This window comes from Schistocerca cancellata, chromosome 5 (assembly GCF_023864275.1).
Source record: "Schistocerca cancellata isolate TAMUIC-IGC-003103 chromosome 5, iqSchCanc2.1, whole genome shotgun sequence".
NCBI lineage: Eukaryota > Metazoa > Arthropoda > Insecta > Orthoptera > Acrididae > Schistocerca > Schistocerca cancellata.
Genome location: NC_064630.1, coordinates 152,299,345 through 152,313,314, shown reverse-complemented (window position 1 = coordinate 152,313,314; position 13,970 = coordinate 152,299,345). Strand labels below are relative to the sequence as shown.

Here is a 13,970-nt window from a genome sequence, read left to right as displayed (position 1 = left end):
TTAGACGTATTTCTATGCCATCAGCATATGCTAAAGCTATTGTAAGGATAATTGATCATTTTATATCACACAATCTGCTATCAAATGTACAGTTCGGCTTTAGAAGTCATTTAACAACTGAAAATGCTATATTCTCTTTTCTCTGTGAGATACTGGATGGGTTAAACAAAAGGTTTCAAATGCTAGCCATATTTTTTGATTTAACTAAGGCATTTGATTGTGTTGATCACAAAATATTGCTCCAGAAGTTAGACCATTACGGAATACGGGGAGTCCAGTTCCTTATTTATATAAATTATATGCCTTCTAGTATTATGGGTCACTCTAAAATATTTCTGTTTGCTGATGATGTAGTAAGGGATGTTGTGTGCAACATTGGCTTGGTTTCAAATAGTGCAGTTCATGACCTATGTTCATGGCTTGTACAAAATAAACTAACGCTAAAGCACAGCAAGACTCAGTTTTTACAGTTTCTAACACACAATTCAACAAAACCTGATGTTTTAATTTCACAGAACGGGCATATGATTAGTGAAATGGAACAGTTCAAATTTCTAGGTGTTCAGATAGTAAACTGCCGTGGAAAGCCCATGCTCAGGATATTGTTCAAAGACTAAATGCTGCCATTTTTACTATTCGAATGGTATCTGAAGTGAGTCATCATTTGACATGAAAATTAGTGTACTTTGCTTATTTTCATTCACTTATGCCGTATCGTATTATATTTTTGGGTAACTCTTCCCATTCTAAAAGGATATTTCTGGCTCAGAAACGGGCGGTTCGGGCAATAAGTGGTGCAAGTTCACAAACCTCTTGTCAACGCCTGTCCACGAGTCTGGGTATTTTGACATTGACCTCTCAATATATGTATTCCTTACTGTCATTTCTTGTTAACAATATTAACTTATTCCCAAGAAAAAGCAGCTCTCACTCAGTTAATACCCAGCAGAAATCAAACCTCCATTTGGATCGGACTTCCTTAACTCTTGTGCAGAAAGGTGCTGCATCCATTTTCAATGAGCTACCACTCAAATTCAAAACTCACAGCAGTAATCCACGCACTTTTCAACTCAAAACTGAAGAGTTTCCCCATGGGTCACTCCTTCTATTATGTCAAGGAGTGCCTTGAAAAATTAAGCTGATTCTTGTTGTATTGCTGATTGTGTTTACTTAAACTTATGGATTGACTTTTTTTGGGTTCATAAACATTTTATTTTTATCTGTTATTACTTTTATGTTGTAATTTCATGTGCTGACATGTTCCATAACCTTGGAGATTTGCTCCTCAATTTGGTCCTATGGAACTTGACATGTAAATAAATAAATAAATAAATAAATAGTCTATTTATTTAACAATGTACTGCCTTCAAGCAAGTATGTCTTGTTTACTTCTTTTCTATGTACATAGTTAGTTACCTTTTACCCTTTCTCACATTATTATTACCTGAGGAGTTGCTTGTTGGGTACATGTCTACTATTCAGTCTCTAGAGTCAAATTTCAGTACAGGCTCTAGTCAACAAGCATGGAACATTTTTGTCTCTACTATAAGCTAAGTTTGTCTTGTCTTCCACCTTCCACCTGGACACTTCTCCCTTACAATGTGTGGTCTGACTAATGTGTCACTTACTTAACCCTAAAAAAATCTTGTTCGTCTATTGTTGTTGTTGTTGTTGTTGTTGTTGTGGTCTTCAGTCCAGAGACTGGTTTGATGCAGCACTCCATGCTATTGTTGTCATCCTACGTGAAATGCCGACCAGCAATTCTACTGTTGTAGGTTGTAAATTCAATTATACATTCTCTAAAAAGAAGGGATCATGTGACAGGAACTTTGCATGTGAACAGAGGGAAGATAGAGTTGGTACTCCTAATGGATAAGTAAGAAAAGGAAATAGAGAGACACATATGTCAGTATCATTCCCTACAGAACGGACCTGCCACGGCTTCTCCATCACCCCAAAAATTGATCCTAGCAAACCCCTATGAAATGCATTCGAATAAGTACGTGCTTTCATGTAACTCATCATCAAGTGTCAGTATAATTTCTGTGATTGGTCTATTCATCAGTCAACACTAAACAGAGGTGAAATCCCTACCCATGATTAACCTCCCCTAATAAAATTAAATTCAAATACAAACCCAACCATTTTATTCTTCTTTCTTTATGTTTAAAAAATGTACAAATCCAAAAACTTCCTTTCCTAAATTCCAGAATATTTAGCTTACTATATTCATAGCTTATGCAAAGATCTTGTGAGTTAAAGCATTTCTCTACAAGTGGCATAGTGCTGTAACTTTTGGCTTTTCATGTACTACATGTACATCGTACATCTTCAAAATGCTCCTTGAAATATTAATTTATAGTTAAGTTTATTAATTATGCACATGGCTATCTTCGTGAACATACTAATGCAATTATTGTTGAATACACACTAGACTCTATGCATACAGGCGTTGAGATTGTAAATTTATTATTATTATTATTGTTATTATTTTTTTAGTTTTATTTCTGGAAGAAGTGGTTTATATGGCATAATATTAATAAAAGATAACAGAATAATCAAAGTAGTTAGAACTTGTCTCCGAGAAAACTAAAATGGAAATACGGAAACAATTTAATTCGGGCAGCCGGTGGGTGTAAATCCACCGAATTCACAAAGGCTGCATACTCCCACAGGGGCTTAAATCTTTCAATCATATCTACATTGTATAATCCTTTATCTTGCCCTGTATCAGGGTCTAATATCAAATAACTCAAGGCAAAATCCATCTTTTTGCTATCCCCCTCCCAGTGTTTTTGGTAAAAATCTAGAAAACACTCTCAAAAAATAGGTGGGGTGAACTTCTCCATCAGGTTTGAATTTCAGAAATTGCTTTGATAAATTCATATTACTTCTCAACTGTAACTTCTCTAATAAACTACTCGATAACCCATTGTTATTTATGCCTACCTGCTTATGGTTTCCTGTTTAGTACTTTCAATAGCCTCCCATAGTCTCCGTATTGTGTGTGTGTGTGTGTGTGTGTGTGTGTGTGTGTGTGTGTGTGTGTTGTATTAAGCGATTCATTTTCCTCTTGTATGGTAAAATTTACAAATTTGTGTAATTGTTCCTCCAAATTAGAAAGCATTTCGTGTGTGTGTGTTAACTATTTCTCTAACTTCTTTGCATTGTTCTAAGACATTTGCACACTTGTTCACCTCTGAGATTTGCTATTTAACCTGGCTGAACTCTCTGACAACAAACTGACCTACTCGGTTAATTTTTCCATCTAATTCTTTGAACTGCTCTTTTACTTCCTTGCGAACTAAATCACACTGGTTACTGATCTCATCCTTCAACTCCTGGGTCAAAGAACTTGCAATGTTAGTTAACTTAGCTTTTTTTCCTATGTGATGTATTCTGTTATCTCTAATTAGTTCTCCTTTCATATTTTCTACCTTGACAGACAGTTCATTACTTTTAGATTGTACTTTTTGTCAGAATTCATTTTGTCAGACATTTGTTGTAATAAATCTTTAAATCATTATGGAGACGCTGTGGCCATTTTTCTAGTAATGACTTGCTTGAGCCCACCAAAAATTCTTCTCCAAACCCACCAAGAAATTACTCTGTCATATTTAAAACATTATTTTATTCATGTGTCAACATTGTTTACTTGACATGCAAATTTAATTGATGTTGCCGTAATACTTGTACCACAATTGTATAAGTTTGGTTTGTCTTCAAATTTGTGAACTGTTCCAATATTTCCTTTCACTTTTTTCTTAATGGATCATTACTGACTTTTATGCCCATACACTTAGAGTTTCTCCTTTTGTTTGATTCTGGTTGCTCTTAGCAATGCGGTAATTTATCATTGAATTTCAAGGTTTTGCAAATTTATAGTTCTTTATTTGCTTCTTTTTGCTCCAATGCTCGGTGTGCCAAATAAGCATTTTTCTTATTTGTTTAAGGTTTGATGTAGCTGCAGGCTCGCTCCTTGTAGCTGCAGCTGAGTCAGAACACTTCATGAGATCTATCGCCCAACGTAATATCTGCCATATTTACCTTTTTACTTTTTTAAAATCTTGTTGCCACTGTTGATTCTGTTGAAGTAGGGGTCCCACTAATCAGTGCCTCTGAAATCCCGTGTGTAGTAAAGGAAAGGCTCGACTTCTTCACATTCTGCACCTGTTATTGGAGCAAAAGAAAGTAACTTCTACTCGTATCAAGAAAAAGTACGTCTGCTACTTTCCTTTTACAAACATATATTTCCTTGAGTGGGTGTACAGATCATTAGAGTGACTTGTGAACTAGAGCAGAACACAACTTTTCATACAACATAGCCTCAAAGGCTCATTTGTCTTTTGTTTTCATTCTTGAAGAGTATGGCTGCTCTTTGACGGTCAAGCACCCACAACAGGTGAAGTTGTTTATTTATCGTCACAGCTTGCTCTTTTCTTGTATTCCACACCTCCAATTTAATGTCCACACACCAAAAATAAACACTTGCGTGGTATATGTTCCATGACTTCCTCCCTATTTAATATTATTCTAAAGAGATCATCTTTCCTTGTACTACACAAGGAGTGTGAAATGTTTGCCTAAACAGCATGTAACATTTCACTGGGCAAGTACTGAAAACTGTCACTATGGGTTGGTTAGTAAGAAAAATAACACTTAGTCATCAATGGGAGATTGAGGCACAAGAAAGGAGACAGGTGCTAGAATAGCTTGATGCCCCATATCCACCACGCATGTTTTCACAAAACGTCATGAGGCTCCTGAAGAGTCCCATTAATCTCTATCAATGATGAACCAGTTGATAACAGTACAGAACCAAATCCTTACGATTATGGTAGTGAGGTAATTTAAAAATGAACAAGCATATAAAATATCTGAATGTAAAACCTGCTACTTTATTTGCTCACTAAGACCCTGCTGTAGTGGAAAAAAACAGTAAAGTAAGCATACAATACCTTCTTTCACTCCCACCTTTAAGTACAGGATCACATTTTTGCAAAAATCGAAAGAAGCCATTGGCACATTCCAATTGCAATAAAAGGGTAACTATGAGGTGTGTGAGAAAAGTAATGAGACTGACAACCCTCTGAGCAATTTGGCAACACTATGCTGTTCTGCTTGTGTCGACCGGTGTTTTCATCCCTTCCAGATGCTCAATCTGAGTTTCAGCTCCGTACAGCCATCACCACATGTTTATTGAGAGAGAGAGAGAGAGAGAGAGAGAGAGAGAGAGAGAGAGAGAGCAACCACTCCAATCATGGCACATGAGATACTACTAAATGAAGTATTATTTAACCAATATTGCTGAGGAGTGAGTGAAATATGAATGAAAGAGTGAAATAAAGTAAAAATCATGAATACATAGCAGATATAAATCCCCAGAACAAACTAAAAGATTTGCTGTCAAATGCATAATCTTTGCTGATTACCTAATATAATTAGTTTTACTACCTCTGAAGCCACATTATACTCTAGAAAAGCTTCACGAGATCAATATCAACAATAGCCTCCAAAACTCTTATGAGAGAAAGCAGTACATGAGCTCCAAGCAAACAGACTTGGGATCCCTCATTACCATATATAGCAATATCACTTCAGCTGAACACTAAGAACTTAGCAATCAGTTGTAAAATCACGGTGTGTGCAACTATATGTTGTATGATGTTATTCTATTCCTCACTTAGTTACACCAGGATTTGCGTTCCACCCAGTTAGGATGGCATTGCTGCTCTAACTTGCTGAGAATTTTTGCACATGAAAGATTTGATATTAGACTGTTTTCATCAACTGTAAACAAGAGTGAGAACCATTAAAGATAACAGAATCAATCTTCTGATGACTGTTAATCCTCATACAACTACTATTTTGTTGATAAGCAGGCACTGTGCTTTTATAGCAACAGAATGCACATTCACTTAAGGCTGCTGCAATGTAATGCACTTTTTGTTGCATACAACAATTGCCATGGACAGCAGGATCACCAGATCTCCTGCCAGTCGACCACATATAGGAGGTATGTTCAAAAAGTAAGGTGATTTTATATTTTTATGAAAAAATATTTATTTATTCACCAATATCCATGTTGTCATCTTCAAAGTAATCCCCCTCAGATACAAGACACTTGTGCCAATGCTTCTTCCAATCCTCGAAGCACTTATCATAAGAACTTTTTAATACAGCCTTGAGTACGTCCTGCAATGCAGTTTTTATTTCCTCAAGCGCTGAAAATCTTCGACCTTTCACAGGTCTCTTCAGTTTTGGGAACAGAAAAAAGTCACAGGGGATCAAATTTGATGAGTATGATGGCTGAGGCATGATTGTTGTGTTGTTTCTGGCCAAAAAATCTCTCACAAGCAACGAAGAATAAGCAAGCGCACTGTTGTGATGCAAACACCATGAATTGTTTTCCCAAAATTCTGGACATTTTTTGCATATTGCTTCTCAGAAATGACACATAACGTCAAGGTAATACTCCTTATTAATCATATGACCTTGAGGCAAAAATTCATGATGCACTGCGCCACAGTAATTGAAAAAAACAGTGAGCAAAACTTTGACATCTGATCAAACTTGGCGTGCTTTTCTCGGTCTTGGCTCTCCAGGATGCTTCCATTGCGATGATTGGGCTTTGGTTTTGATGTTTTGTACCAGTTACGACCATCTGGAGCAATGTTACAACCTTCTTGAGCAAATCAGGATCATCACTGACATCATTCAAGAGCTGAGTGATGCTCATGTGACGGTCCTTCTGATCAAAATTGAGAAGTTTTGGAAGAAACTTCATGGACACATGCCTCACGCCCACAAGTCCAAAAAAACTGCATGACACGAGCGACTGATATGCCAACATCCTCAGCAACTTCTCTCATGGTAATTCAATGATTTTCCATAGCAATTTTCCTCACAGCTTCAATGTTATCATCTGTTGTTGATGTGCTGGGGAGGTTCATCATTGGCATCTTTTCGGCCACCTTGGCTCTTTTTACTTAGAGCAGACTCACTGTATGCCACTGTCAACATTTCAAGTGTTTTAAAGCACTTGATTCCATTTTTTCAAATAAAATTTGATGAAAATTCTTTGTTCCATTTTTTTATAATAATCAAAAATTGCCAAGCAAACTAAAACATGTGGTACCATGTGGGCATACGGCCCTCTCAGTGCAGCAGGATAAGGACGTCACATTGATTGGAGATTATGTTGAAAAATTCAGTTTTGTAGCCAAAAGATTGGGGAATAATATGGCGTATCGGAATCCCGAATAAAACCAACCTGCTTTCAGAAAAAAAAAAAGTGCTGCATTACTTACTGTATGTCCCTAGTACTTGAGTCGATTTTTTATGACTATAGTCTTCTCCCCACCTTTGGCCCTGGGGTGTTCAGTAGCAGTTTGAGAGATAAATGTAACATGCACATGGAATTAGATGTTTCCATGTTTACTCTGGCACTACCAAAGCATTTTCCATAATGCGAACTACAAGAGGGGAGTTTAAATTATGCCCACAAGAATGAATAAATAAATAAATTGTTATTGATGTTTATTAACATCTTTTTTTAAATAGATACTGATGTATATAAGTAGAGTCCAAAACCTGAAAATATCTTTTAGCACAGTATTAACAATACCAGTGTATTTTTTGTAAAGTGTACTATATCGCCACCACAAATTTTTTTTAAAAAAATACAGATTTTTCTTAATTGTTATTGAGTTTTGTTCACAACATATTTTTAAAGACATACATATGTGTAAGAAGGGCCTTGAACCTGAGAATATGAACATGGCACCTGCTGCGAAATGTCATATCCACTACTAACACTTAAGTTTCTGGGTCACATTTTATTAAAAATTCAAAACAATTATGGACTCTGCTATAAGAAGTCATTAAACACAATAGATATTTTTTTTTCAAAGTTTTAAAAATATAAAGTACATGACCAGATTACAATATTTTCAAAATCTGGGCACACAGTAACCCCTCCACCCCCCACCCCCTGCACGCTCCTTCATCACAAAGGTTTAGGCAGCAAGAAACTTAGCTGTTAAATGTGACAAGGACTCCCACATGAGAAATATTAATGAATTTCTGTAATCCAGTGGACACTAAGCTTGCCCTCATATTGTCAATATCTTATCATATCCCAGTGGTTGTAGATGGTACAAAATAAGCCACAAATCCGAAAGTGCTTTTCAATTATATAATTCTATATTTACATTGCTACTCTATAGTTCACACTTAAGTGATTGGCAAAGGTTCATACAATCAATTGCAGACTACTTCTTAACAGTTACACTCTTGAATAGCATGAGGGAAAATTGAACACCTAAGTCTTTCCGTGTATCCTAACTGATAAGGACTGCATACCACACAGCGACACTCATGACTCTTTTTAATACATTTGTTGCATCTCTCACATGTTCTGCCAATAAAATAAAGTCTCCTTCTCCGCAACATTTTCTATATGACCGTTCCAATTTAAGTTGTTTGTAATTGTAATCACTAGGTATTTAGTTGAATTCACAACCTTTTAATTTATGAGATTTATTATGTTGTTGTTGTTGTTGTTGTTGTGGTCTTCAGTCCTGAGACTGGTTTGATGCAGCTCTCCATGCTACTCTATCCTGTGCAACCTTCTTCATCTCCCAGTACCTACTGCAACCTACATCCTTCTGAATCTGCTTAGTGTATTCATCTCTTGGTCTCCCTCTATGATTTTTACCCTCTACGCTGCCCTCCAATACTAAATTGGTGATCCCTTGGTGCCTCAGAACATGTCCTACCAACCGATCCCCTCTCCTAGTCAAGTTGTGCCCCAAACTTCTCTTCTCCCCAATCCTACTCAATACTTCCTCATTAGTTATATGATCTACCCATCTAATCTTCAGCATTCTTCTGTAGCACCACATTTCAAAAGCTTCTATTCTCTTCTTGTCTAAACTATTTATCATCCATGTTTCACTTCCGTACATGGCTACACTCCGTACAAATACTTTCAGAAATGACTTCCTGACACTTAAATCTATACTCAATGTCAACAAATTATCTTCTTCAGAAACGCTTTCCTTGCCATTGCCAGTCTACATTTTACATCCTCTCTACTTCGACCATCATCAGTTATTTTGCTCCCCAAATAGCAAAACTCCTTTACAACTTTAAGAGTCTCATTTCCTAATCTAATTCCCTCAGCATCACCCGACTTAATTCAACTACATTTCATTATCCTCATTTTGCTTTTGTTGATGTTCATCTTATATCCTCCTTTCAAGACGCTATCCATTCCATTCAACTGCTCTTCCAAGTCCTTTGCTGTCTCTGACAGAACTACAATGTCATCGGCGAACCTCAACATTTTTATTTCTTCTACATGGATTTTAATACCTACTCCAAATTTTTCTTTTGTTTCCTTTACTGCTTGCTCAATATACAGATTGAACAACATCGGGGAGAGGCTACAACCCTGTCTTACTCCCTTCCCAACAACTGCTTCCCTTTCATGTCCCTCGACTCTTAACTGCCATCTGGTTTCTGTACAAATTATAAATAGCCTTTCACTCCCTGTATTTTACCCTTGCCACCTTTAGAATTTGAAAGAGAGTATTCCAGTCAACATTGTCAAAAGCTTTCTCTAAGTCTACAAATGCTAGAAACATAGGTTTGCCTTTCCTTAATCTTTCTTCTAAGATAAGTCGTAAGGTCAGTATTGCCTCACGTGTTCCTACATTTCTATGGAATCCAAACTGATCTTCCTCGAGGTTGGCTTCTACTAGTTTTTCCATTCGTCTGTAAAGTATTCGTGTTAGTATTTTGCAGTTGTGGCTTATTAAACTGATTGTTCGGTAATTTTCACATCTGTCAACACCTGCTTTCTTCGGGATTGGAATTATTATATTCTTCTTGAAGTCTGAGGGTATTTCACCTGTTTCATACATCTTGCTCACCAGATGGAAGAGTTTTGTCAGGACTGGCTCTCCCAAGGCCGTCAGTAGTTCCAATGGAATGTTGTCTACTCCGGGGGCCTTGTTTCGACTCAGGTATTTCAGTGCTCTGTCAAACTCTTCACGCAGTATCGTATCTCCCATTTCATCTTCATCTACATCCTCTTCCATTTCCATAATATTGTCCTCAAGTACATCGCCCTTGTATAGACCCTCTATATACTCCTTCCACCTTTCTGCTTTCCCTTCTTTGCTTAGAACTGGGTTTCCATCTGAGCTCTTGACGTTCATACAAGTGGTTCTCTTATCTCCAAAAGTCTCTTTAATTATCCGGTAGGCAGTATCGATCTTACCCCTAGTGAGATAAGCCTCTACATCCTTACATTTGTCCTCTAGCCATCCCTGCTAGCAGTTTTGCACTTCCTGTCGATCTCATTTTTAAGACGTTTGTATTCCTCTTTGCCTGCTTCATTTACTACATTTTTATATTTTCTCCTTTCATCAATTAAATTCAATATTTCTTCTGTTACCCAAGGCTTTCTTCTAGCCCTCGTCTTTTTACCTACTTGATCCTCTGCTGCCTTCACTACTTCATCCCTCAAAGCTACCCATTCCTCTTCTACTGTATTTCTTTCCCCCATTCCTGTCAATTGTTCCCTTATGCTCTCCCTGAAACTCTGTACAACCTCTGGTTCTTTCAGTTTATCCAGGTCCCATCTCCTTAAATTCCCACCTTTTTGCAGTTTCTTCAGTTTTAATCTACAGGTCATAACCAATAGATTGTGGTCAGAGTCCACATCTGCCCCTGGAAATGTCTTACAATTTAAAACCTGGTTCCTAAATCTCCGTCTTACCATTATACAATCTATCTGATACCTTTTAGTATCTCCAGGGTTCTTCCATGTATACAACCTTCTTTCATGATTCTTAAACCAAGTGTTAGCTATGATTAAGTTGTGCTCTGTGCAAAATTCTACCAGGCGGCTTCCTCTTTCATTTATTAGCCCCAATCCATATTCACCTACTATGTTTCCTTCTCTCCCTTTTCCTACTACCGAATTCCAGTCACCCATGACTATTAAATGTTCGTCTCCCTTCACTATCTGAATAATATCTTTTATTTCATCATACATTTCTTCAATTTCTTCGTCATCCTCAGAGCTAGTTGGCATATAAACTTGCACTACTGTAGTAGGTGTGGGCTTCGTATCTATCTTGGCCACAATAATGCGTTCACTATGCTGTTTGTAGTAGCTTCCCCGCATTCCTATTTTCCTATTCATTATTAAACCTACTCCTGCATTACCCCTATTTGATTTTGTGTTTATAACCCTGTAGGCACCTGACCAGAAGTCTTTTTCCTCCTGCCACCGAACTTCACTAATTCCCACTATATCTAACTTTAACCTATCCATTTCCCTTTTTAAATTTTCTAACCTACCTGCCCGATTAAGTGATCTGACATTCCACGCTCCGATCCGTAGAACGCCAGTTTTCTTTCTCCTGATAAGGACATCCTCTTGAGTAGTCCTCGCTCGGAGATCCGAATGGGGGACATTTTACCTCCGGAATATTCTACCCAAGAGGAGGCCATCATCATTTAATCATACAGTAAAGCTGCATGCCCTCGGGAAAAATTACGGCCGTAGTTTCCCCTTGCTTTCAGCCGTTCGCAGTACCAGCACAGCAAGGCCGTTTTGGTTATTGTTACAAGGCCACATTACATTAGTCAATCATCCACACTGTTGCCCTTGCAACTACTGAAAAGGCTGCTGCCCCTCTTCAGGAACCACACGTTTGTCTGGCCTCTCAACAGATACCCCTCCGTTGTGGTTGCACCTACGGTACAGCTATCTGTATCGCTGAGGCACACAAGCCTCCCCACCAACGGCAAGGTCCATGGTTCATGGGGTGGGGGGGATTTATTATGTATCCAAATTTAATTTTCCTTCTGAATAACTTTAGTAGACAGTAAATGAGAGCATCATCTGCAAACAATCTAAGAGGGCTGCTCAGATTGTCTCTCCAATCATTCATATAGATTAAGGACAGCAGAGTGCCTGTAACACTTTCTTGGGGAACCCCAAAAATCACTAGATCACTTACAGTCAACTACTACAAATTGTGATCTTTCTGACAGGAAATTATGAATCCGGTCACGCAACTTAATAACACTTCAAAGGCACATAGTTCAATTACAGGTTACTTGTGAGGAACAGTGTCAAAAGTTTTCTGGAAATCTAGAATTCTAGAATCAATTTGAGATCCCTTGTGGATAGCACTTACTACTTCGTGTCAATAAAGAGCTACCTGTGTGTCACAAGAATGTTATTTTCTGAATGTGAGCTGGTTATGTGTCACTGGATTGTTTTCTTTGAGATTTTCATAGTGTTGGAACACCAAACATGTTCCAGGATCCTACAACAAATTAATATCATTGATATGGGTCTATAATTCAGAGGAGTACTTGTATTGCCTCTCATTTGTATTGGTATTACCTGTGCAACTTTCCAGTCTTCAGGTATGGGCCTTTTGTCAAGGGAGCAGATTTATAAGCAGTTGAATATGACTCTTAGAAATGGGCTACTTTACTAGCATACTCCAAAAGAAAACTAATTGGTATATAATCTGGACCATATGACCTGTCTTTATTACATGACTTACACTGCTTGTTTACGTTATTGCTGGCCAAGAAAGCTGTTTATTAGTCCATGTGGAACTTGCAGATAGTCTTAATTAAAAAACTGTTGAGGTTTTCTGAGAACTGTGGCTATGAGTCGTGAACACTAAGTGAAAGTGCAAAGCATGACTATTTCATGTATAGTGATCAAGAGTTTCAATGTTTTCTGTGGTTATTTTATGCATCGTAACTTCTTGTTCTCTTATCATTGCTGCATTTCTCAGTGTTATTCTCTGTTGTTTTCCTCATCCAAGTCCCGCTTTATCTCGCATTTTTAATGCTATAATCACCTTTCATCAATGTCTTCCGTTAGCAATATGACAAGCAAATGCAAATTGCAAAACATGACAAGTGGAGATGGGAAGAAGAGGAATTTTGTAGTGCTTCAGTCTTCAGTCAATTAGACTTTGTCAAAATGGATGCTCTTTTAAATGGTCACAGGCAAAGAAGGAATGACCCTGAAATTGGTAAATCTTTGTTATCATACGAAAACAGCAAAACAAACACAGTTTTTTTTTTTTTTTTTTTTTTTTAAATAAGAGTGGAGAGAGTGAATGAGAGGCAGTGGCATGTATTAAAAGTAGTAACACATGATTTACGATTTTCCACTAGAAACAATACAGCAAAGCTTTACTGTACTTACAGATTACTTTTTTAAAATTTAAGAACACAGATATATTAAGATGAGCCATGTCAGGAACTAATGAAATTTTTGTGGACTTACCCTAACAGCAATGATGCGAACAACATGCCATTTGTCAGTCAAAAGTTCCGTCATTATTTTGTGCTGCCTCTCCGCAAATGCTACATTTTTATCACGTCCTTCTCCACATCTTTCCAAAGGATAAGCATCCAGGAACACTTCAGCAGCATTACTTCTAACTGTGCTGTTTGGACTCTATAAACACAAAAAACTATGGTAACATTACAGCTAAAAATACTACTAATCGATGTTGTTTCAGTGGCAGGTACAAGTCATAACACAAATTGTCTTACACACATAAAAAGAATAAAAGGCTGTCACATTATACCTACTAGGTGAGACGTGGTTGAAAACTCTCTTAAAGACAGTATTGATCTTATAACTACAATTATTCAGTGTATGTTATACAGCCCTCCCCCCATGAACCATGGACCTTGCCGTTGGTGGGGAGGCTTGCGTGCCTCAACGATACAGATAGCCGTACCATAGGTGCAACCACAACGGAGGGGTATCTGTTGAGAGGCCAGACAAACGTGTGGTTCCTGAAGAGGGGCAGCAGCCTTTTCAGTAGTTGCAGGGGCAACTGATCTGGCCCTGTAACACTAACCAAAACGGTTTTGCTGTTGTGGTACTGCAAACGGCTGAAAGCAAG

The 13,970-nt window shown here is 37.6% G+C and overlaps 1 protein-coding gene across 12 annotated transcripts in view; it reads right to left on the bottom strand.

The window, feature by feature from the left end:
* Window positions 1–13,970, bottom strand: part of LOC126187508 (condensin-2 complex subunit G2-like) — a 275,551-nt gene that overhangs the window by 158,591 nt on the left and 102,990 nt on the right. For all 12 annotated transcript variants that reach the window (XM_049928641.1, XM_049928640.1, XM_049928639.1 and 9 more), the window contains exon 9: window positions 13,340–13,513. In XM_049928641.1, the coding sequence (XP_049784598.1) occupies window positions 13,340–13,513 (174 nt within the window). The remainder of the gene's footprint in view (window positions 1–13,339; window positions 13,514–13,970) is intronic.